General features: G+C 32.1%; 1 protein-coding gene and 1 long non-coding RNA gene across 4 annotated transcripts; both read left to right on the plus strand.

Moving 5' to 3' along the window:
- Positions 1-7,668: 7,668 nt before the first annotated feature.
- On the plus strand, positions 7,669-10,093 carry LOC121212417 (uncharacterized). Of its 3 annotated transcripts, none has more exons than XR_005907542.1 (4): positions 7,669-8,729; positions 9,122-9,183; positions 9,290-9,567; positions 9,826-10,093. XR_005907542.1 is itself a non-coding variant. In XM_041085017.1 (4 exons), exons 2-4 carry the CDS (start codon positions 9,195-9,197, stop codon positions 9,866-9,868), a joined length of 336 nt encoding a protein of 111 aa, XP_040940951.1. In that variant the 5' UTR covers positions 8,499-8,729; positions 9,122-9,194; the 3' UTR covers positions 9,869-10,093. The 3 variants fall into 3 exon arrangements, 2 of the variants coding, with proteins under 2 accessions (XP_040940950.1, XP_040940951.1); XM_041085017.1 differs by having other exon boundaries at positions 8,499-8,729; positions 9,122-9,209; XM_041085016.1 differs by lacking the exon at positions 9,122-9,183 and having other exon boundaries at positions 7,688-8,729.
- Positions 10,094-11,114: 1,021 nt separating this feature from the next.
- On the plus strand, positions 11,115-12,011 carry LOC121212418 (uncharacterized). The gene is made up of 2 exons (XR_005907543.1): positions 11,115-11,489; positions 11,784-12,011. It is a non-coding gene; the product is annotated as an uncharacterized lncRNA (long non-coding RNA).
- Positions 12,012-23,221: the final 11,210 nt, after the last annotated feature.

Genomic DNA, 23,221 nt, shown 5'->3' on the forward strand with positions numbered 1-23,221 from the left:
AGCACCGTTGCCGGGGACTGACAATGTACTAATCTTGTTTTTTATTTCTTATGACCAGATCTGCTCCAAGTACTCTTACCTTTGACTCAAAGATCGAAAAGACTGCGAGAGCTAATCGCAAGGAAACAAAGCTAAGGAAAAGCAGCCAGCGGTGGTTGGGACTTAAAGTAATCCACCGTTAGAAATCAGAATCGACGACGAAGCAAAGTCTAGGGTTAACGAAAACTCTACTCAAACATTTGAAAGTGAAAAAGTAGAAGTCGATTCACTAGAAGAAGTGCTTAACGCCAGGGTTAACGAAAACCCTAATTTACTACATCAACCAATAGCTTAAACGATTCGGCAACAGGCCAAAGCTCCGGCAGAACAACCACCATTGTGCATCGCATATCCTATTATGGATACTGATTTTGAACTAAATTCAGGTTTAATCCAACTTCTGCCAACTTTCTGTGGGTTGTAAATCGAAAATCCCCACAAACATCTGAAAGAGTTTCATATGGTTTGTCTTAGTATAAAACCTCAGGGGGTAACTGAGGATCAAATTAAATTGCGTATTTTCCCATTTTCCCTAGCAAATTCAACTAGGGAATGGCTATTTTACTTACCTCCTGGATCTATTACAACTTGGGCTGATCTTTCTCTTTTATTTCTCAACAGATTTTTTCCAGCATCACAAGCAGCTGAGTTAAGAAAAGAGATCGTTGGAATAAGACAAAAAGTAACAGAGTCTCTTTACGATTATTGGGAGTGATTTAAGAAGTTGTGTGCAAGGTACCCACGACATGGTATAACAGAGCAATCTCTCCTCCAATACTTTTACAAAGGCCTGAAACCCATGGAGATGAATATGGTAGACGCTGCTAGTGGAGGAGCATTGGTCAACATGACTCCTCAACAAGTAAGAGACTTGATCTCCACAATGGCTGCAAATACTCAGCAATTTCAAGCCAATCCCAAACCCCCTAAAAGGGTTCACCAGCTAAGTAATTCAACCTTAGAAGATAAAGTTGATAGACTTACTAATATTGTAAGTTCTCTTATTGCAGAAAAAGCCAAACCAGCCCGAGTATGCGGAATATATGCTACACCTGAACATACAACTGATGTATGTCCCAGTCTGTATGATGATACTATAGCTCATTTAGATGCTGTGGGAAATTTCCCTGGGCCACCACAAAGGCGATACGACCCTTACGCTAACCTCTATAACCTAGGATGGAGGGATCATCCTAACTTAAGTTGTGGGGCCAACCCACGATATGACCAGCCATACCAAAACTTGATTCCACAACATCCGCGAGATTCAGGTACCTCTCTAGAAACCATGGTCAACAATTTAGCAGCTAATATGCTTGATTTCCAACAGCAGATACAACGGCAAACTGTTGATTTCCAACAGTAAATTTTACGATAAACTCTTGATTTCCAAAAAGAAACAAAGGATTTTCAATAGAAAACCGAGGTGTCTATAAGAGAGTTGACCACATCAATTGAGAGAATAAACTCACAAGGGAAGCTGCCGTCGCAAACAGAACCTAATTCAAGACAACACACAAATGCAGTGACGCTACGAAGTGGAAAAGTACTGGAACCAATTCCTGGCAGAAATCTTGGCCAAGATTTTGCCTATGAAAAGCCCAAAAATGACAAACGGGTCCGAGCGAAACTCCATTACCCATAATTCAACTTCTATTTCCAAGACGATTAAATCAATATTGAAAGGGTAAAGAAGACAATGAGATCCTTGAAACATTCAGAAATGTCTAGATCAATTTACCACTGTTGGATGCCATCAGATAAATTTCGTGGTATGCCAAGTTCCTTAAAGAACTCTACACCAACAAACGAAAATTAATAGGTAATGAAAAGGTAAGTGTTGGTGAGAATGTATCTGTAATGTTACAGCGGAAAATGCCAGCAAAATGTAAAGATAGGGGCATGTTTGCAATACCATGCAAAATAGGTCATTTAGGAATTAAGAAGGCTATGTGTGATTTAGGGGCCTCCAAAAATGTCATGCATTTTTCTATTTATAAATCACTTAACGCAGGTTTTTTGACAAAGATAGGTGTTATCATTCAGTTGGCAGATAGGTCCATTGTGCATTCCGAAGGAGTCCTCGAGGACGTATTAGTCAAAGTCAATGGGCTTATCTTCCCTGCAGATTTCAATGTGATAAAAATGGAGGAGGATAATGCTTCTGGGTCTTCAGACATCTTGTTGGGGTGACCTTTCCTTAGTACTGCAAATACTAATATTGACGTACGAAGTGGAACCCTCACGATGGAGTTTGACGGGGAGATCGTGAAGTTTAACATTAATGGCACTATTAGTCACCCAAGTGAAGTCTTGGACGTAAACCGTGTCGACATAATTGACTCATCAGTAGAAAAAACTTTTGAGTCATCTTATGGAGATAAATCTAAAATGATGTTTGATGATTTTGAATCTGTTAATAAATAATTAGCTCCTATGGATACTAAACTTCTACCTTTTGTTGTGTAGGCACCAGATCCAAAATTAAAACCACTTCCCGAGTATCTCAAATTTACATTTTATGAGAATGATGAGACCATTACTGACTTAAAAGGGATCAACCCCTTGAAGGAAAATATGAAACCAAGGAAAGAGGCGCAAGGACGATTATACCCAAATGTGGTGGATGTGATAAAAAAATGATAATTTCTCAACCCATACGAGCGAAAGAATTCAGCTGGAACAGTCCCAATACTAGTTGAGGCATCAAGCTAGTGACGTTAAACAAGTGCTTGTTGGGAGGCAACCCAACCTTTATTTATTTTTTACTTTTCTTAATTTTTATTATTTATTATTTTATTCCATTTTATTAGTATTTATTATTTTATTTTATTATTTATTATTTTATTTTAGTTATTAATAAAAATTCTCTTCTTCTGTCTAAGTAAACTGAAGCAGAAATAGGGAGCACAATGAGAAAAGATAAAACTGCAACCAAACAGCTCATATTCCATTCCTATTCCAGCCTGGAGTAGGGCCTTCCTGCCCTAGATTACCTAAAACCTGCAGCCAAACACCACCTTTCAGCTAACTAAAAATCCCAAACACTAAAACTTTTCACCCATTTTTTCCCCAAAATTTCCCCAGCCGCCGATATTCTCACCCTCCCAACCCCTATCACCGATTTGCCAACCACTATGGTACGAACCCGTAGCCGCGTCGCCGCTGAGCCCTCCTTCACTATCAACCACTGCCGGCGTCGCTTTTCCGCTCCCTAAGCCGTCGATCTCACCGACGAGGCGGCCTCTTCTTCTTCCTCCTCTCTGCCGCACGTCTCCTCTCCATCATTGCTACATGATTCGAGCCCCACGACGCCGTCCACTCCTTCTTCTCCGCTATGGGCGAACGACAGTAACTATATGGGGAGTTCTTCTAAACTTTTCTTCTACCTATTTATTTATTTATTTCACATCGAGGACTATGTGTTTTAAGTAGAGGGAGGCATTCCTCATTATTTCTGTCATTTTAAATGTTGTTTTTGTTACTGCTACTGCATTGGTCGTTGCTGCCCATATAATTTTTTTTCAAGAATATTTTGCCTCTTTTCATGCCCAAGAATTTGACCACGACTTGTCCACTGTTTGACCCACATGCATGATTTTTGTCTACTAAGTTAGTTATGATTTTTGCCTGTTTGATTGCATCTCCATTTCTTTTAGTATGAATAATTATGATTAATAGAGTTAACCCTAATTTGCTTTTAGTAAATTTGATTAAGTCTAAATGAAAAAAAAAGGACACTTAATACAATTGCATGCTTAAAATATGTTCATGACTATTAAGATGATTGCTGAAACATATTTTTGACACTTGATTGTTGCTCCTAAGTCCTCCAAAATTAAAATTTCGTTTAATAATAATAATGTTTCTATGGTTATGAGTGCAGCTTAAGACGTGATTAGCTGAGTAACCAGGGTAGGGTGCTTCGGTTTTCATCCTATTTCGTGTCAAAAGGTTCAATATATTCCTAAGTAAAATAATTAAATTAAATTAAATTAAAAAACAAAAAAATACAAAAACAAAAAAAAGAAAAAAATATATTAATAAAGTGTGGGGACTAAAGGTAGAAATAAATAAGGTGTCTTGATAGGTTTGGTAAATTACCTAATTTTCATGAAATAATCCAAGTCGATTTTAATTTTTGTGTATGTTAATTGGAACACTTTTTCAATTTTACTTAAAGCAAGCTAAGGGTTCTCTTTATTTTTCATATGCATTTTGACTAATTTTTATAAAACTTTGGAGTAGTATTTCTTTCATGGCAGGATCTAATTTTCACAGTGGGCACGAACCATACTTGAGGACAAACATAGGCTAAGTAGGGGGAATTTGATAATACTCTAAAACATCATATTTTTATGTGCTAATTGCATGTTTATTTTGAGTATATCCTGCTAATTTGGGCTATTTTATGGTTCTTTGTCTTGTAGGGACTTAATTAAAGATAAAAGGAAATTTGGGGGCAAAAAGCGTAAAATTAAAGATAAAGTGGGCCAACATGCGAAGTAGGAGAGAAGTGGTGCCAAAAATGCAAGTATGGACAACATAAGGGCTAAAATGCAAATGAACAAATTTTATAGCATAAGACTCTATTTTAATTATTTAGGATTTTTATTTAGATTTAATTTTAGGATTTATTTTCATTTATCCTTTTTTATCTTTAATTATCTTTATTTATTTGTATTTATCTTTTAGAATTTAATTAGGAACAGACTAGTTTTTTTATACTATAAATAGGAGATGGAGTGGCACATATTAGACATCTTTTTTTTTTTTTTCTGAAAACACTCCATCTCTCAAAACCTCTATCTTTTGTTCTTTCCATATTTTCTTCAAAAAAAATCTCATTTCTATTATATTTATTTCTTTTCCAAAAATCATGAGCCACTAAACCAATCTAACCGAAGGTTGTCAAAATTCCCAAAAAGATTCATGAGGCTTAGAATCCGCGCTTAGCCTTCTCAACAGGGTATTCATCGCTTCTCCGCATTACGAGGCTGACGCTTCCGTCCATGTCCCTTAATAGGTGATCTTTTCAACTTGTGCAAGGAACGGCCGCTTTGTACATTTTGGAAAGGTTGCACAGTCAGTTCGTTGGCTTTCTGCGTAAGAGATTGGCGAATCCAAGAGACAAAACGGTGTGATATTCGCCGTTAGGAAGTGATGATCTAGCAGAAGATAGTCTCACAAAAGCAATTATTGGCTAGAGTCAGGTTCCGCCAAATCTTAAGTCTAAATTCTTGAAGCTGGTGATTGTAGGCATCCTCTTCCACTATAACTGGCTTATCTTGCTCGAGAAGGGTTACTTAAAAGCCAAGGATTGAACCCAAAGCGGATCGAAACAACCGGAGGCTGGAATCTCGCCACATAAGAAACTCTCTCTTTTTCCAAACTCTGTTTATTTTATTCTCCATTTTAATTTTCGCAATTTCAATTCAACTTTAAACTCTATTTTTATTTTATTTCAGAATTCTTAATTCTGTCTTTTTTTTCAGGACCGCAGGTTTTCTTGGCCAAGAAATTGTCTAGGATTTCAAGAAACGAGCATTCGTACAATCCGGTCCCTGAGGATTCGACCCTACTTCCCATTTACTGTTATTTTTACTATTTTACAGGGAATAAGATATTTTTGGTGCTCTCAACGATCGCATCAGTAAGTTGAATTGCAACCACCCATCTCCAGGTGATATGCATTGCTCTAGGACCCCTACCCAAAAGCATTAACCTATTGGTTCGATGAAATGTGTGTTCGGATGTTTGTCTTACGGGTCGAGCTTCGCCACAGATTTACTTTCACATCTGTAGTCGTGATCCGGTACTACCATGAGTTGTCTAGCATATAAGAAAGGGTGCCCTCGGGCCATGTACCATTATATGCATTCCTATGAGGGACTGAAGTCAAACATATAGGAGTGCATCTTAGGATGCCTCTCGTATCGGGCGTTCCATAGTGCTATATAATGCTGATGTTCCACGGCCCAGTCCACTCTATCATTTCCCCTCTTGGTCTTACAATGGACATCATCAAATCGTTGTGAAATGTTCGACACAAATTGTTTGTATCCAAATAGTTACATAAGCCGATCGACGTTGTACCACTCAATGATTGAAAAATTCAGCACCAACGTTTTAATACACCACATATTTGCTTCGTGTGAACCAATTATGGAATAGGGTTGCAACATTTGGTGCGAAATACGACATCCATATTAACTACACAATATAATAGAATGGGTTAGTTTAATGAATCAAGTAACATGTTGCAATTAAATAAGTTAAATCAATGTTACTTAATTAAAATTATATATTACTTTCTCTCAGGCGGACGCTTCTATCACCTGGTGGTAAATAATTAGTGTTTTGCTGGCACCAATTCTCGAAGATGTGTCCAATCGAAAACCAGAACAAATACATTAGCATTTAATCCATAAAATACTATCCACACTTATGAGTCGTTAAATGTTAAGTATAATTTTGTCTTTACATATTTACAAGTGGCCATGTATATGGTTGGTGCCTAACAGCTGCTAGAAACAGTATCCTATACAGCGCCTAGCAATGCAACAGTACCAAACAACCGGCCATGTTATTTGCCCTGTGTTTCGTCGCTTGACAAAGCTTTTTGTTTTTATCAAGAATAATTTTTTTAACATTATTTTTAATCCTATAAAAATATTGGAGGGACCTACTTATACTTTTAAGAGGGCTACAAAATATATACAAAGGAGAAAATTGCAAAAATCTTAAACATTGGGAGGGCTTACTTATATTTTTGAAAGGGCCAAAGTGTAAATTTACAAAAGACTAAATTGAAAAAAATTAAACTTCAGGGGGGCCATGCCCCCCCCTCCGGGCCTCAACGTGGCTCCGCCACTGGCTATACGATACCCTACTATTACGCACCATGCAAAAGCATATTGGTCGCCTCTAACATAATAATATTAAAAAAGAAAAATTCTTCAACTTAGATTAAACTGCTATTGGGATTATATATAGCCATTTGATTACGCCAAATAGAATGATTCCACCAAATAAAATATTGATTTTAATTTTAAATTAAAAAATCACATTTAAAAAAAATTGACACATGACACTGGTGGCGCCATTCTATGACTCCACCAAATAAATATCATTTTTATTTTTTAAATTAAAAAAATGGCACATTAAAGTGGTAATGCCATTCTCTATAAATCCACAACCATTATTTATTTTTTAGCCCCCTAATTATTAAAAAAACTAGTATTTCTTTGGTACTTATACATGTGACGCCATTCTCTATGGTTACATTAGAAAAATTAAAATTTTTTAATCTTAATTGCTGACTTGGCATATTGGTGGACTCCTCTGACTTTCACTATTCATTTCAAGTCATTTACATACATAATAAAAAAAGTGAATTATTTTTATAGTTATTCAAAATTTTAGGATTAATTTTATAATAATAATAATAAACAAAAATTTAGAGAATTCCCTGCAATTCACACCAGGATTTTAACTTCTAGAAACGCGTGAGAGTGGACGTCCTTAATCCTTTTATTGAAAAGGACAGGGATTTAGCACTTCACCGTCCTCTGTTCTGCCTTCTTCCCCAAGTTTATTATTCATTCCCAGTTTGGTTCTTGGCCCACTATATAACACTCCTTATGTTGTTACTAAATTATAATTAACCATTTTCTTACTTCTGCTTTTTGTTGCTTCATTCATCTTCTATATAAGCAACAACAATACTAATTAAGTCTCAACTGCCCAATTGAATATTTAAAACATCATAAGAAGAAGGATTTCTATCTATAACAACAATTTATAAAGAAATAAATATACATATATATGTCTTTGAAAGCTTTCCAAAAACAAAAAGAATCTCAAGAATTTTGGTTCCTTCCGGCTTAACTGCAGCAGATACGATATTGAAACGCTGAAGTCTAGAGAACAAGAGTGGGATAATCAGAGGCAGGTATAGCGCCCAAATCCTAACCGCCATTTTATACATTTTAATTTTTAACATTCAGCCCGCCTTCTTCCTCCTCCATCAGCCTTGTTTCCTTTTCTCCTCTTCGCTATTGTTTTCCCTTTTTTGGCTTTGGATAGGAGCATCATCGCCGGTGATCTTACGCTGAAATAGATCCTCCATTCCCCTTGATATTTTTAATTTCAAAGTAAATATTGAAATATGGTATCTATTCTCTAGAAGGATTTTCTATAGTTAGTATTATATAAAAATCTTCTAATAATCATACTGTATTTAACTTAAAATATTTATGATTTTTAATACCAACCCAAACCATCTTTTATTATATCAATTTTGTTTAAACTTGTTGTGGCTGTATTATTTATATGGTGTGTATCTAATTTCGGTGCACATTATTTTTGAAATTTGGGTAAAATTAAAAAAAAAGAAAGAAAAAGGTGCACGATAATAATTGAATAAAATAAGAATAAATCGGACATCCGAATGAGAATAACACGACTGACACTCTACAAGAGACGCCTAACTTATCGCGCGACATCGTTAGGTATCGTGCGCTACTTTAGTATTATTAATAACTCGGGAGGAAAGGTGTCTTCACATCAGCGTTAAGGACGACAAGTTAGTAGCGATGAACCCCATGAATCTTAGCCGACGCAGATCTCCCCTTGCCCTTCCCTTTAATAAACTCCATTCTCGCACTTCCCTCAGAAATCATCTACAGGTATATAAAGTTCCCAGTTATCTTCTATTATTAGAGTGCCTTTAGATGGCCGTGCATTTATTTTCTGTAAGATTAAAAATAACAGTAGCAGTAAGATTAATTAGTGTAATTATAAGGTAAAAGATTCTACTACACCACAATTAATGCCCATTCAAAGGGTGTCATAGTCACATTCAAGAATGGATAAGAAATATCTACAAATTATAACATGTATGTTGGATCTTGTTGAGTGTTTTTCTCTATTTCCTTCAGGTAGTGGTATCTGTATATTTATGTGATATTGATATTGTTCATTGACATGATATGCTAGGTAAGCTTTAGGCATATAGACACGTATTTTACTTTAGACTCAACACGTGTTTATACAGTTTTATGCATATGTAACCTCGCAGGAGAGACTCGACCTATAAGATTGGCCTGCGAGCTCACTAAGATCCGACCCAAACCTATTCAGGTTTTGAGCTGATGATAGTAATTATCGTAATAGATCTATTTATTTTAAACTATTAGATTCTCCACGTAGAAATGAGTAGAGTTTATTAACATGGATTTTTGGGCAGAGACGAAAGTCCAAAAACATTCGGAAGCGCATGAAAAGACTACGATCAGATATGCAAGAAATAAGTAGGGAACAAGGGAAGATCAAAGAAGGGCAAAGACAAGTACGAGAAAAATTTGAAGCCGTTGAATCCGAATGCGAATTGCTTCGGAAGGAGACTAACATCATAATGCGGCAGAGTATGAGCACACAACTCCGCCTTGCTTTCATGTTCCAAATCTTGAAAGCAAGAGAAAACCACGACCTCGACCAGGCTGCCAAACTCACTTCCGCTCTTCGGTTATTTTCCACCCATAACTCTTAAATTCATTATTATTTCTCCAAATGCAGCATTCCCGTTGCCATGTCGTGTCTTTCAATTATCACCAATACTATAAAATGTAATAGATATGGGTAATATTTGTTATATATACACAAACACAACGTGATGCAACCGAAACTGCATCTATTGCCGTAATTTATATCCGAAAATGGTATATGATCCCTTTGCTGACTTGAGTTGACTTTTTTTTGTTTGGCTTGTGCGATTGATGACAGGGAGCTGATAGCGAGAGAGAATCAGCAAAAGGAAACTATGTGATTAAGAAGAGTTGTTGCTTGTATCTTAGCATTAATATATTATATGTTGGTGTGAGTGATCAACCATGGTGCTTCTATTCTTCTGGTCTTCATCTTTTATGCAGTGTTTGCTGTGCGGTGTTATCTGGGTTCTTTGTGTTTGTTTAGCAGTTGTATTCTTAATTGTACCCTCATGTTTTGCTTGATCATCTTTTCTATCAATAAAATTTGCTTAGACTTCCCGTTATTCTACTCTTATAAATTTCATAAAGTAATTCTATCTACCATGTATTTAGAATATATAGATGTTTAAAAGCATCATAAATAAATAATGAAACATAAAGTTTGAAATTAATAATATTAACTATTTAAACAGCTAAATATTTGATATTAAAAATGTTAAATCACTTTTTTTTTAAATTGATATTGTGTTGACTTATAACATCAATTGAATCAACTATATTATTAATCTATAGAAACAATTTGTATAATCAAATTTAAATATATATATATTAAAATAAAGTTTTGATTGAAGTGATAAATAAAAGATTTTATAGATATTGGTGACATGCATTCAAATATTAATGTCGTACAGTTAAATAATAGTAATTATATATATATTTTTTAAATTGAGGATGTGGAATAGGGTTGCTTGGGATCAAACCCAAACTCTCGTGTCATAAAGCCAAAAGATTGTTGGCATTATATTATGAAAAGCTATTTGGTATACTATCATAGTAAAGTTTTTAGACTCTACAAATAAAATCAGGAAGCTAATGTGCCCTATAGGTATAGTAAAATATTAATTAAAAAAAAGGGATAGATTGTTTTGTCCGTTTACCAAATACTCTTACATTATATTATATTGTATATAAAAATTATATATTTGTATGAAAATATAAAATTAAAAGTTATAAATATTTAATATCCAAAATTTTTACAAGTCAAATAGAAAAACGAAAATAAAAATATTTTAAGAATCTAAAAACTTATAGTTAGTTGTATTTAAAAACTTAATTTAATGATAATATTTTATTTTTAAGTATACTTATAGATGATAATAATTGAAATTGATTTAAAAATCTAATAAACGAAAAATAAAATAACTTCAAACTCTATTACAGACTGGTACATAATGATTTTAAAGTGTTTAAGACGTTTCTCTTGTTTTTAACTTTTACTTTTACTTTTACTATTATTAATTATTATTTAAAAGAACACATACAGCATGTTTGGTTGGAGGATTTATGAATAGATTCCGGCCTAATTCGGCGGGTCCGCCACCAAACATTAGCTTAATTGGCTGTAATAGTATTACAGGCCTGAATTAATTTAAGGTCTATTACAGGAAGTAGCCAAATAATCATTCCCTTCTCTTATCACTGAATCGCCATTCAACCCGTGGAATAAGAAATTTTCTATTTTCAATTTTAATTTTTGCCCTCACCTTTGCCTAAAGAATGAATAAACTGTAACATTCTTTTCTTCTTATCTCTACGTTTCCTTTTTTTTTTCCTCTACAACCCTTTTCTTTTCCTTTTTTTTTTTGCTTTTTCACTGCATTTCTAATTTCATTGCTTTGATTTCACAAATGCTGGAAAGATAACAAGGCAAGTTGTTGTTAAGTGAAGAGGGAAGACTGGGTAAGTTTTACTTTTGGCCCAAATTTGTTTTTAATTCTGTGACTGATAAGTGATTCTATTTTCTTTTGTATGTTTTATTATGACTGAACTTGAATGTGGGAAATTTCTTTTTTTAGAGCTAAATGCTTATTGGGTTTATTGAAATTTAGGGCTTTTACTTGTTTTTTGTTTTGGATTTTATGAGCTTGAGTTGAGATGTTTCAAAGGTGTTTGCTTTGAGTTTCTTGGGAAATCGACTATGGTGTTACTAGACCAAAAAGATAAATTTAGAGATTTTTTCTTTTTATTAAACAGAAAAACTGCATGTAGTGGAAGATCAGTAATTGTGGCAATATCTTGGGAATCTAGTCTTGGCTTCAATTGCCGGGATTCTCTAGTTCTTTTCTTGAAACATTACCTGATGGTCGCTTCGTAGTTTTGTATAGAAATTTTAAAGTGTAAAGAGACCTTAAAGCAGATTCATTTCTATTCTGTATTTCATATGTTTTTGAGTTATTAACAAGTGCTAAAGATTATGGTCTTTCTCCAATCTTAGTTGGAGAACCTATTGCATTATGTCATCCTTTTTATTCTTGGTTTCCTTTTCTTGAAACCCCCCCCCCTTTTTTTTTACTCAAGAAGTTGTATGCTATTGTTGCATAGGATGAGATTCCACCTCTCCCTGCAAAGAAACAACTTAAAAGCAAATGGGATGATGAAGATATTGATGACTCTGATATCAAGGAATCATGGGAGGATGAAGATGAACCAAACGTGGTGTAAAGCTTATGTTGCTGCACTGTACTAATTTGGTTCGCTGTAATGAACTTCATCCTCTCATGATTCCTTGATATGATGGGCTTAATTAATAGAAGTTTTTTTTTCTTATACTATTATTACATCATTCCATTCAACCAAATAATTAAATTACTGATTACAACTCTATTCCATTATAGTGAACCAAACGTGCTGTAAAGCTTATGTTTCTACACTGTGAAATATAAAAAAAAGTACCAAAACATCCCAAAATTTTAGTCATAATAAAAATAAACTTCAACCCATAATTGTCAGAATCCGACGATTCAGTTGATTTAACTTAAAATTGATTAAAATTCGGTTTCAAATGCTTTAAAATTAATTAAAATCAATTTAACTAATTTTTTTATGATTTATAAAATGAATATTTATTGGTGTTTCTTTTCTTTGACTTTTTAGTTTTAATGAATTTTAAAATTTTTTTATTTTTTCTTATGGTCAAATCAATTGAATGATTAATCAATTCAATTTAAAATAAATTATTGGAACAATTCAATCACAGATTCGATTCATTTTTTTTATTTTTGATAAAATGTCCAAACTACATAACTTAATAACCTCTAAAGAGTGGAGAGTACGTTCGAACCAACATCTTCTAATTTATTGCAACAACAACACTAATTCATCTACTATTGAGTCGACAATCCGGTTCTTACGATATTAATTCAATCTTCTTGGCGTTGGTTTAGGGTCTAACTTATACACCAATTAAAATGTTCAAACACATGTACGATATTGATAACTAAGACATAAGTTCTTGTATTGTTTTTGGTCATTTCCAATAAAGCTTGCTTCATTTGTTTGAAGTTGTAAAAACCTCATTTGTTCTATATTCAAACTTGATGTTCAAACAGTATGTTAATTATAAATGAATCATTCACACAACCATGTAATAAACTATGGTTGTGAGATAAATTGTCATGAGGTGTGTGATAGGTTAGAATTACTTGTTGTAATTGTTGAAGAGAGAAAATATTTCCAATTAAGATAGGCTTCACAGACGTAGGAAAACTGAACAGCGTAAACAATTTATTTGGATTCTATTTATTTATGAATTAAGTTTAGTGCGAACATCCCTATTACTCCTTCCAAACACAAACTTATTTTGCAGAAGCAGTTTTAAAACTTCACATTGAAATACAAAATCCAATATCAATGTAACCCTAAATATATATAGACATTTGAAGTTTTGTGTAAGAAAATGTGAATAGATAAAACCAATATTCCAAAATTTAGCCATACGAACCCTTAAATGCTGGTAACATTTTATGGTTAATATAAAAAGGGTTTATTTAATCATCCAAAACAAAACCAGGTAATTGTAATTTTTAATTGGAAAGAGATAGTTATCATCTTTTTATTAGTTACACCAAACTTAAATATTGAAACATATCCTGAATGAGTTGTAAAATTGGTGGAAATACATTTCAAATTTTAAACTCATCTACTAAATAACATTAACGTCACTTTAAAGTATTAGTCAACTCAAATTACGAAGTAAGTTGCATGACTATCGCTACCATTACAGTTTATTTTTCTTATGGGAAACAAATCAATATTCTTTTCATTTATAATTAAATATCAAGTAAATCAACATTCACGTCATTATAATACAAATACAATGAATTTTAATCTTGCCTTCCCACGGTTTTTCGCACCCCACTTCTCTATCTTTTCCACTACACCTAGTTTCTCAATATATATATATATATATATATATATATTTTACGCTCCGCTTCTTCACAATATTTTTTATACAAGAATAAATTATTTTTTTTGAGAATATAAATTATTAGACACTCAACTATTAAAAAAAATCATTTTAATTTTTTAAAATTTAAGTACTCATATTATATAATTCGGTCATTTTGGCCACTCTTGCTAAAATCATAAACGGCATGATGTGATAGTTAAAAATATTGATATAATAACAAATTTAAACCTTAACTTTTAAATATGATATCGATTTAGCCATAAAATTTAAAAAATTACCTACAAAATTTATAAATATTCTCAATTTGATCCTAATTCGAAAAAAATCAAAGAAATATATAAAAATACATAAATATTTTCAAAAAATATAATAATAAATTTAATTTTTATATTCATATTAAATAAATTTAAAAAATTTATGATTTTTAGTAATTTGTAGATATTCTTTTACCAATTTTAAGAATTTTTAAGAATTATTTTAAAGCTTTTCAAATGATGATGCCATCGCATGACATGCTGTGGATGATTCAGCCATGTTCGTTTAACAGCACAAAGACTGATCTGAGAATACTGACAACGTGAGATCCTAATATGAGAGGAAGAAAAAGTTGAAGGCCCAAAAAAAAACAACAAAAAACTAAATTGTAAATTAAGTCAAAATAAACGTAAGGTCGGGCGATGGATCGCAAATGATGCGCGAATACCAAACAAAAAACGTTCGACCAACAAAACATAAGAGTCAAGACTTAAACAATGAAGAATTTGGTATACACGTTTATCATATCACATAAGAAATTTAGCTTTCTAGTTTACATAGTAGTTTTCTTATTTCTACAATGCAAAAGTTTACTTATTTTATAAAATTACTTATAATCTAAACAACCATAAACCTATCAAATTTTAAGTAAATTTAAATAATTTAATGTTTCTAGATGGTATTGTTTATAACTATTATAAAATAAATCATGTGAGTTTAAATAATTTAATGTATGTAGATGATAATATTTACATTAATATGCTTAAAAAATTCAAAGGCAAGACACAATTTTTTCAATAATAGCTATTTTCCTACCATGTGTAGAACAATAAAAATAAAATATTTTCAAGATACAACACGATTAAGAAATATTATTCGCAAGATATAATACAATGTCTTTTTCTTGACCAGAGCAATTCTTCTAATACATTTGAATAGAATAATTGCATCTTTGAATTAACAATGCAAGAAATCAAAAGTTTGTATTATATATTTTTTTACTTAAATATTGAATTGAATAATTGCACCTTTAAAATTGAAAAGTTCAAAAATTACTCAAGAGAAGAAAAAAGTTTGTATTGTATATTTTTGCACTTGAATCTGAGGCATATATACACATACCACGAAAAGGTGACTAAGTGTCGTTTCAAAAATAATAATAACACTAAGCATCGTTTCAGAAAAGTCATAACCTTTTGGTGGCTAAGTGTATTGTATTGGAATCATCACCATTCATTTGCAAAATCTTAACCTTTTGGTGGCTAAATACACTGTATTGGAACCACCATTCATTTGCAGACTTTTCATTCAAAATCTTAGTACTGTATTAGCATAACCATGATAACTATATTGGTTACAAAATTTTAGTATTGTATTGGAATCATCATGGTAATTGTTTTAGAATCATTATTCATTTGCATTTGCAAAATCTTAGTATTGTATTGGAAATACCATTTCTTTGCAAATTTTTAGTATTGTATTGAAATCATCATGGTAACTATATTGAATCACCATCCATTTGCATTTATAAAATTTTAGTATTGTATTGGAATCACCCTGAAAACTATATTAGAATCACTATTCATTTGCATTTACAAAATTTTAATACTGTAAGTATTGTATTAGAATCACCATTATAACTTTATTAAAGTCACCATTCAAAATTTTAATATTGTATTGATAGGAATCACCATCATGGTGAGTTACTACAAAATCTTCCTTTCAAAGTTTAGGAAAGTTTTGAGTTATTTCCGAACCAATAGAAAGATTGTTATTTCCAAATGTGTTTAGTATGTTCATTGGGACACAGTAGGATTGAGGTCGTTATAGATGACTTTTGAGATATTAAAATCATAATGGCTTCGTTGGAGAATTATGTGTTGGATCTAGTGCCCTAAATGTAGTATTTTCTTCTATGTACACTTTTAATTTATTTGAATAGATTGGTTTAATAACATTATTTATGAATTACATTAATACCCTTTGTATATTGTCCTCATGTTGTTTTTGCATTCAAAGAAAAATGAAAGCAAATATTAGCTCACTGGTTATCTAATGATTAACTAATATTAAACGATATTGCATGGACGAATCGTAATACGGAAAGACAATTTATATTAGTAGATGAACCTAATGATGTCCTTCATCTTATTGAAAATGAGAAAACTGATCGAAATAATAATATGTCATCTATCAAGTCCAATTGGGGATATGATTTGTCTTAGGCATCGAAGCAAATGACTCCCAGAAGATAGAGACATGAAGGTTACTGACTGGACTGATAGTACATCAGACAAGACCCAAGTAGAATAAATCCTGAATTCGTCTATGGATTTATTCATTTTTTACTTTTATAGTGTGACATACCTTAATCCTGAGTAGATAATGAATTATGTATGCACAACTCGTATACTTTGATGTAAGTAAATGTAACACCCTAGTTTTGGCGAATTCTAGGTTATGGCGCGTAATTTCAAAATAGTTTGTGTGGCAAAGTAGTATATGCCCAAATATATCTTTTGGCATAGGATGGACGTATTCCAATCTTTGTGTAAGTTAATAATAGTTCTTTTCCAGATTATTATGTTAATTGGAAAATGATAACAACAAAGTAAAAGGTAGTTATGGTATGAGTTCACCCCAGAGATATAGTGCGCCTGTATGTCTGAAGTACTATTCAAGTTATGATATAAGGTTAATCTAGTTAGGAGTCAACTGGATTGTATAATTTAAAATACTGGATTTTCATTTATTTCATTCTCAAATTCTATGGGCCATTATAAAAAACAAGCTTTGAATTCAGGTGACACATATTGAATTCTTATAAGTAAAATTTGATTATTTATATATGTGCTTGACCTTAAAGAAAGAGGGTTGTTCTTCTTCTTCCTTCTTCTAAATTACTGCTATTTGATTGTTTTTGGAACCAAAACATTTATTTCTTTTTTAAGCTGGAAGCTGTAATTTTGGATCTCATCAGTAAATACTACATGTCTGGGTAAATAATTTGACTTTGCATGTTGAGTTCTGAAAGAGTACATTTGTTAGAAGTGATTGAACAGTAAGATAAAGATATAATGCTTTGCATGGGATTTCCAATGTTAGTGATGATGATTAAATGTATGTGAATAAGTTTTAAGGGTGTTTCTGTGTTCTGTGGCAGTGTTTGTTGCAGATTTTCTTGATGGATGTTTGGGTTGGAGCAGAGCAGTTGTAAGTGAGTGTTAGCTGAGTTCTATACTAACTCTTGCATGTCTATTGTTCATATCGAGAAAATACCTGTAGGAAATTGTTTGAACTATGAATCTAAAACTATGAAAACTATAGTATATATATGGGTAGTGAATCTGAAAAATTCAAGTATGTAATGATTAGTGTATGAGTATTGAAATGTTAAAGTATGCTTGTATATATATATATGTCTGGAATGTATGCTATGAATTGTATGTTCTGTTGGGTGTATGTTAGTGAATTAAAATGTTAGGCTTAGATTGTGTCAGTGTATGGAGAGTCTGTAAAATGAGTCTGTGTCTAGTCATCGTGGTGATGTTTGATGAAGTTCGGTGGCACAAAAAACATAAACTTTGATATGGATCTCTAATGGAAAATTCTATGGCCATGGCAATCTCTGAAAAAAAAAGAACAAAAGACGGCGTATGTCGTCGAGGGTTCTTTACGTATCTCGAAACGATGATGGGCAAACCTCACGTGATGTGAGTTTAGAAAAATCCATATAGCAAACATGACAGTCTTGAAATGTCTAGATGGCATTTTAATAGCCCTTGTGGCAAACTCCGAAAGAATGGCCTTTATGGCGAACTCTGAAAGGATGGTCTTTATGGTGAACTCTGTGTTAACTACCTTTGTGGCATACCCTGATTTGGAAGCTCTATGGGGTGTTCTATATGATTCTTTAAATTACAAAGTAAAAGTAGTATGGTATCAGAAATCTATAAGTTACATGGTAAGTACTATATAAGGCTAAGATTTGACTGAAGTTAGTGAATTGAAAAGATACAGAGAAGAAATGATACAATATTGAAAAGATGATTATGGTTAAAGGTTTGTATATATATGTTTGAAGATTGTATCTGCCAACTATGTTTGTGTTCATTCATGATAAGTGATTGTGCATTGGTTCTGGGTTGAGTATGCACATGTAATGATATTTTGAGTTGTATGAATCTCTAAAGAGGAAATTGGTTAGGATATATGAATGTTTTGATTGAAGGATACAAGTAAAGAATCAAACTCATCGATGAGAAACAAATGAGTTCAGAGTAAGTATGGTTACTAGCGTGTTTAAAAGATCAAAAATCGAGGAAGTATTTGCCAGAAGTAAAGTTAAATGTTAAGAACAGCAAGATCATCATTATGATTCATCAACTACATTGTGCAAGTATTACTAAGGTAAATGGTGCTTTTCTTACTACATTCTTATGAACTTATCTTTGTGTGTTATATTTTAGGTTGGATGATGTAAGTCTGTGCCAAAAGAGATTGTAACACCTCCTACCCGTATTCCGAGCCTAGAATAGGGTACGAGGCATTACCAAACTTAATATGATCAATCATGTAAAAAAAATCAGCCATAAATTTTTTTCTAAATTAAAAACTTTCATACATATATTTAACGTCCCTTATATGAGCCTACAGGGCCTAAAACATACATTCAGGGTGGTTCGGGACTAAACCATAAATATATGAAACTTTTGCAACACTAAAAAAAATTTCACACTTTGGAGAGTCACACGCTCGTGTTTTCAACCCGTGTAACTCTCTGTTTATAACTTTATCACCCTTGTCAGTCGTACACTTCATATAAATAACAAGAAACTTGTATGGGCTTAATTCTCATTCAATTTCTCATATATATACACAATTTCACGTTATGTAATCATACAACATATATCAGCCATATCTCTGTAATCTAAATATATTTTCATAACAACTTATCTTGATTTCAGACGATTTCATATTTAAGCTTAAATAACCAAAGTATTTGAAATATCATCTTTATGCAAACAGTACACATGAGGTATATAATTCTATAATTATGAATAAACACATTTATCAAACATTTTCCATATTCATATATCAATGTCTCATGTCTCCATATATCAATAACTGTCATTTTCATGAATTCTAAGTTCAATTTCATAATTATTTGTCTCGTGTTCAATTTATTCCATATTGGAATTTTATTCATTAAAACATTTGAATTATCAATACATATAGACAGTACATTCAAGATGAACAATTATATAATCACAAATGAATTCATTTATCAACCAAGTTCTATACTCGTATCTTATCAACTCGTACTTCCTTGTATCACATAATTCCATGTAACACTTACAAAACTTTGTCAAATTAGTGAACGTCTTACGAAATTGAGTACTTCGTTTTCTCGATGCCATAGTTCAACTATGGTCTTACACATCTTCACATAATGATGCCATAGCCCAGCTATGGTCTTACACATATTCATTTATCTCTGCCATAGTCCAGTTATGGTCTTACACGAATCACATATCTCACTGATGCCATATCCCAGATATGGTCTTATACAGTAGCATATATCACACCGATGCCATATCCCAGATATGGTCTTATACGGAAATCACTTGTCACTTGTCACTTGTCACTTGTAGCCGAAGCTACCACTATTCACTGATCAGGTAGCCGGAGCTACCATTTTTCACTGATCAAGTAGTTGGAGCTTCCACCTTTCACTGATCAGGTAGCCGGAATACCACTTTTCACTATCAGGTAGCAGAAGCTACCACTTTTCACTGATCAGGTAGCTGAAGCTACCACTTTTCACTTATCATTTGTCATTGATCAGATAAGTGTAACCGAAGCTATCACTTATCACTTTCACTTTTCCTTGATCAGATAAGAGTAGCCGAAGCTATCACTTATCACTTGTTTCCATGGTCCAACCATGGTCTTTTCCTTCAATTCATCTTGTCATTGAACTGAAATGCTCAATTTGATCATTTATTCAATTTTCATGCTTTTACATTATTCACGATTTTATCATCAATACATATGAAATAACACATCATGAAATTCATAAAATTAACAAATAATCACTAAAATTTAGCCATATAAACTCACAAGTTCAATTTTTGTATTATAACGATAATCATAATTTCATAATAAATATACCAAATAAAACATTATATCATTTCTTATCCAACACTTATCGATTATAATTGGGCATGTGATCAATTTATACACGAGTCATTCATATATTTTTGTATATTTTCCTCCTCCTCCTCTCCATCCACATCTTTAGTATAAACAACACACTTGTAGGTAACATTATCCATAATTTTTCACTATCTACTTATGTGAATATTCAAGCTGTCCATCTGTGCCATAGTCACTAAATTATTTTTATCTTGAGCTACATAACTCCAAATTAAGATCCATAAATTTTCTCAGACACTAGACTCATATTTCTTCTTACCATAAAAATTTCATAATTATTGGTTGGGCCAATTAATACATTTTATTCATTGAAGTCTCCCCTGTTCTGCTATCTGACAGTTCCGACCCTTCTTTACTAAAAATTAATTATCTTCTCGTACAAGATTCGAATGATGTCCTAGTTTATTTCTCTTGAAAATAGACTCATTCAAGATTCTAAACATATAAATTTAAGCCTATAATTTTTTTATATAATTTTTTATGATTTTCCAAATTCAGAACAGGGGAACCCGAAATTATTCTGACCTTGTCTCACAAAAGTTATTGTATCTCATAATTTACAATTCCATTGCTTACATAATTTCTTTTATAAGAAACTAGACTCAATAAGCTTTAATTTCATATTTTATTAATCCTCTAATTTGATTTCTAAAATTTTTGGTTATTTTTCAAAGTTAAACTACTGCTGCTGCCCAAAACAGTTTTAGTGCAAAATGTTGATTTCCATTTTACCCCAAATTTCACAATTCATACAATTTAACCCATCAATTAAGATAATTTTCTCAATTAATACTTTTTTATAGACATTATAAGTTATTTCATAACTATTGAAATTCAGAATTTCCACATAAAACTCTAACTTCAAACTCTTTTACAATTAGGTCCCAAACATTCACTTTCTATTCAATTCTTTCAATAAAATTAGAATATAAACAATTTAAATCTCTAATTCCATGCCAAATCATCATATAATTCCAGCACTCATCCATAACAACTTCAAAAATTAGACATGGAATCAAAAACTAATGAAATAGTAAGTTGGACCCAATTGTAAAAGTCCAAAAACATAAAAATGTCAAGGAGAAAGCAAGAATTAAACTTACATAAAAATGTCAAAAATCTTATTTGGGATTGTTTTCACTTTAGGTCATTCCTCATTTGACAATTGAGCTATTTAATCCTTTTAGCAACTTTTACACCCTTTTCAATTTAGTTCTTTTTATTTAATTAACCACCCAAACGTCAAAATTTTCTGACTAAATTTTATTACTACCTCACCAACACTTCATAAATATTTCTAAAAATATTTATGGCTCGATTTATGAAGTTTAGGTCTCGATACCTCATTCTCGACCCAATTTACCTAATTAATTCTTTTAAATCACCAAATTCACTAATTCAAAAATGCTTTTATATTCACATTTGACTCATAGGTATTAATTTATTAAATTTTCAACTCACCTGTTGGATTTAGTGATCTCAAATCTCTATTCCCGATACCACTGAAAATTAGGCTGTTACAGAGATGGTGCCAGGACTACACCCATGAAGTAGCGTATCCGGTTATTATGCATATAGAACATGCTTGGTGGTGATTAAGATTTAGTAGTACTACGTAGAAGTTTATAGTTAGGATGAATGTAATAGTTATGATATTAGATGATAATTTTTGTAATTAAGTTACTCTACTTATCTTTGTATATGCCATTGTTGTTTATGCGATCAATAAAATTAGTAAATAATTGTGGTACGTAATAATAGTCTAAAATTGTGTCTGTATTTGTATGGTAACACCTGATATCCAGTGAATCGGATCGGGCTGAGGAAGTTACATTAAAAGCCTGAGTTTAAATAGATAATGAACCAAAAATTGGTGCGTTAGCATCATTCACAACAGTCAAATTCATAGCCTCAGACATGGGTAAATGATATCCTCTAATTAACATTACATGATAGATTAAAAGTAATCGTGACCATGGGTTGTTTGTCTTTGTGATGAATGAATTAATTACTATTTCACAGTAATTGACTTTTCATAAAGGAAGATGTAATGATTACCATGAGATACAATAGGGTCATATTGGTAGAACAAATTTATCCCAAAGAATTTAAGGATATCCTATGAGGATAACACACTTATGACAAGGCCATTGCACGAGCACTGATTGAATAACTTTCATAATGGCATTTTATTAGGGAGAGCTCAATCACAATACTATAGTTGAATGACTTCATGACTAAATGAGTTTATAATTAATAGGCAAAAAGCTGTAACTGAATTATAAATCATTTAAGCCCTAATTACATATGCCCAATCAGTCCCTCCCCTAACTCATTGAAACCTAGCTGAGTATTTATACAAGAAGATATATGACTTGATATAACTTAAAACGGTTAACAAATAGGGCTAGATGGATAAAATATGAGGGACTAAATGTGCAAATTAACCTAGAATAAAATTGTGGCACAGAATGTCAATTTGGTATCGATACGAAGAAAGGGTATCGATATTTTATGACAAGTATCTATACTTTGTGCAAAGTATAGATACTTGTAATGGCCTAAATTCAAGGTTATCAGAACAGTGGTTTCGTAACCACAAATCCGATTTAAAGAGAAATTTATTTTAATATTTTTGCATGAATATTTATATAATAGGAAAATCGTATGAAAATATTGATAAAATTTTTTTATCGATTTAGTGGTTAGTTAGAAAAAAAAGGAATTATTGAAGGAATTGGGTAAAACA

The sequence above is a fragment of the Gossypium hirsutum genome, chromosome A13 (genome assembly GCF_007990345.1).
Source record: "Gossypium hirsutum isolate 1008001.06 chromosome A13, Gossypium_hirsutum_v2.1, whole genome shotgun sequence".
Lineage (NCBI taxonomy): Eukaryota > Viridiplantae > Streptophyta > Magnoliopsida > Malvales > Malvaceae > Gossypium > Gossypium hirsutum.

Excerpts from the sequence above, each read along its gene's own strand:
- LOC121212417 (XM_041085016.1), top strand. The coding sequence starts at position 8,637 with ATGAACCCCATGAATCTTAGCCGACGCAGATCTCCCCTTGCCCTTCCC. Across the intron at positions 8,730-9,289 it reads CCCTCAGAAATCATCTACAG|AGACGAAAGTCCAAAAACAT; the intron begins GTATATAAAGTT and ends ATTTTTGGGCAG. Across the intron at positions 9,568-9,825 it reads AAACTCACTTCCGCTCTTCG|GGAGCTGATAGCGAGAGAGA; the intron begins GTTATTTTCCAC and ends GATTGATGACAG.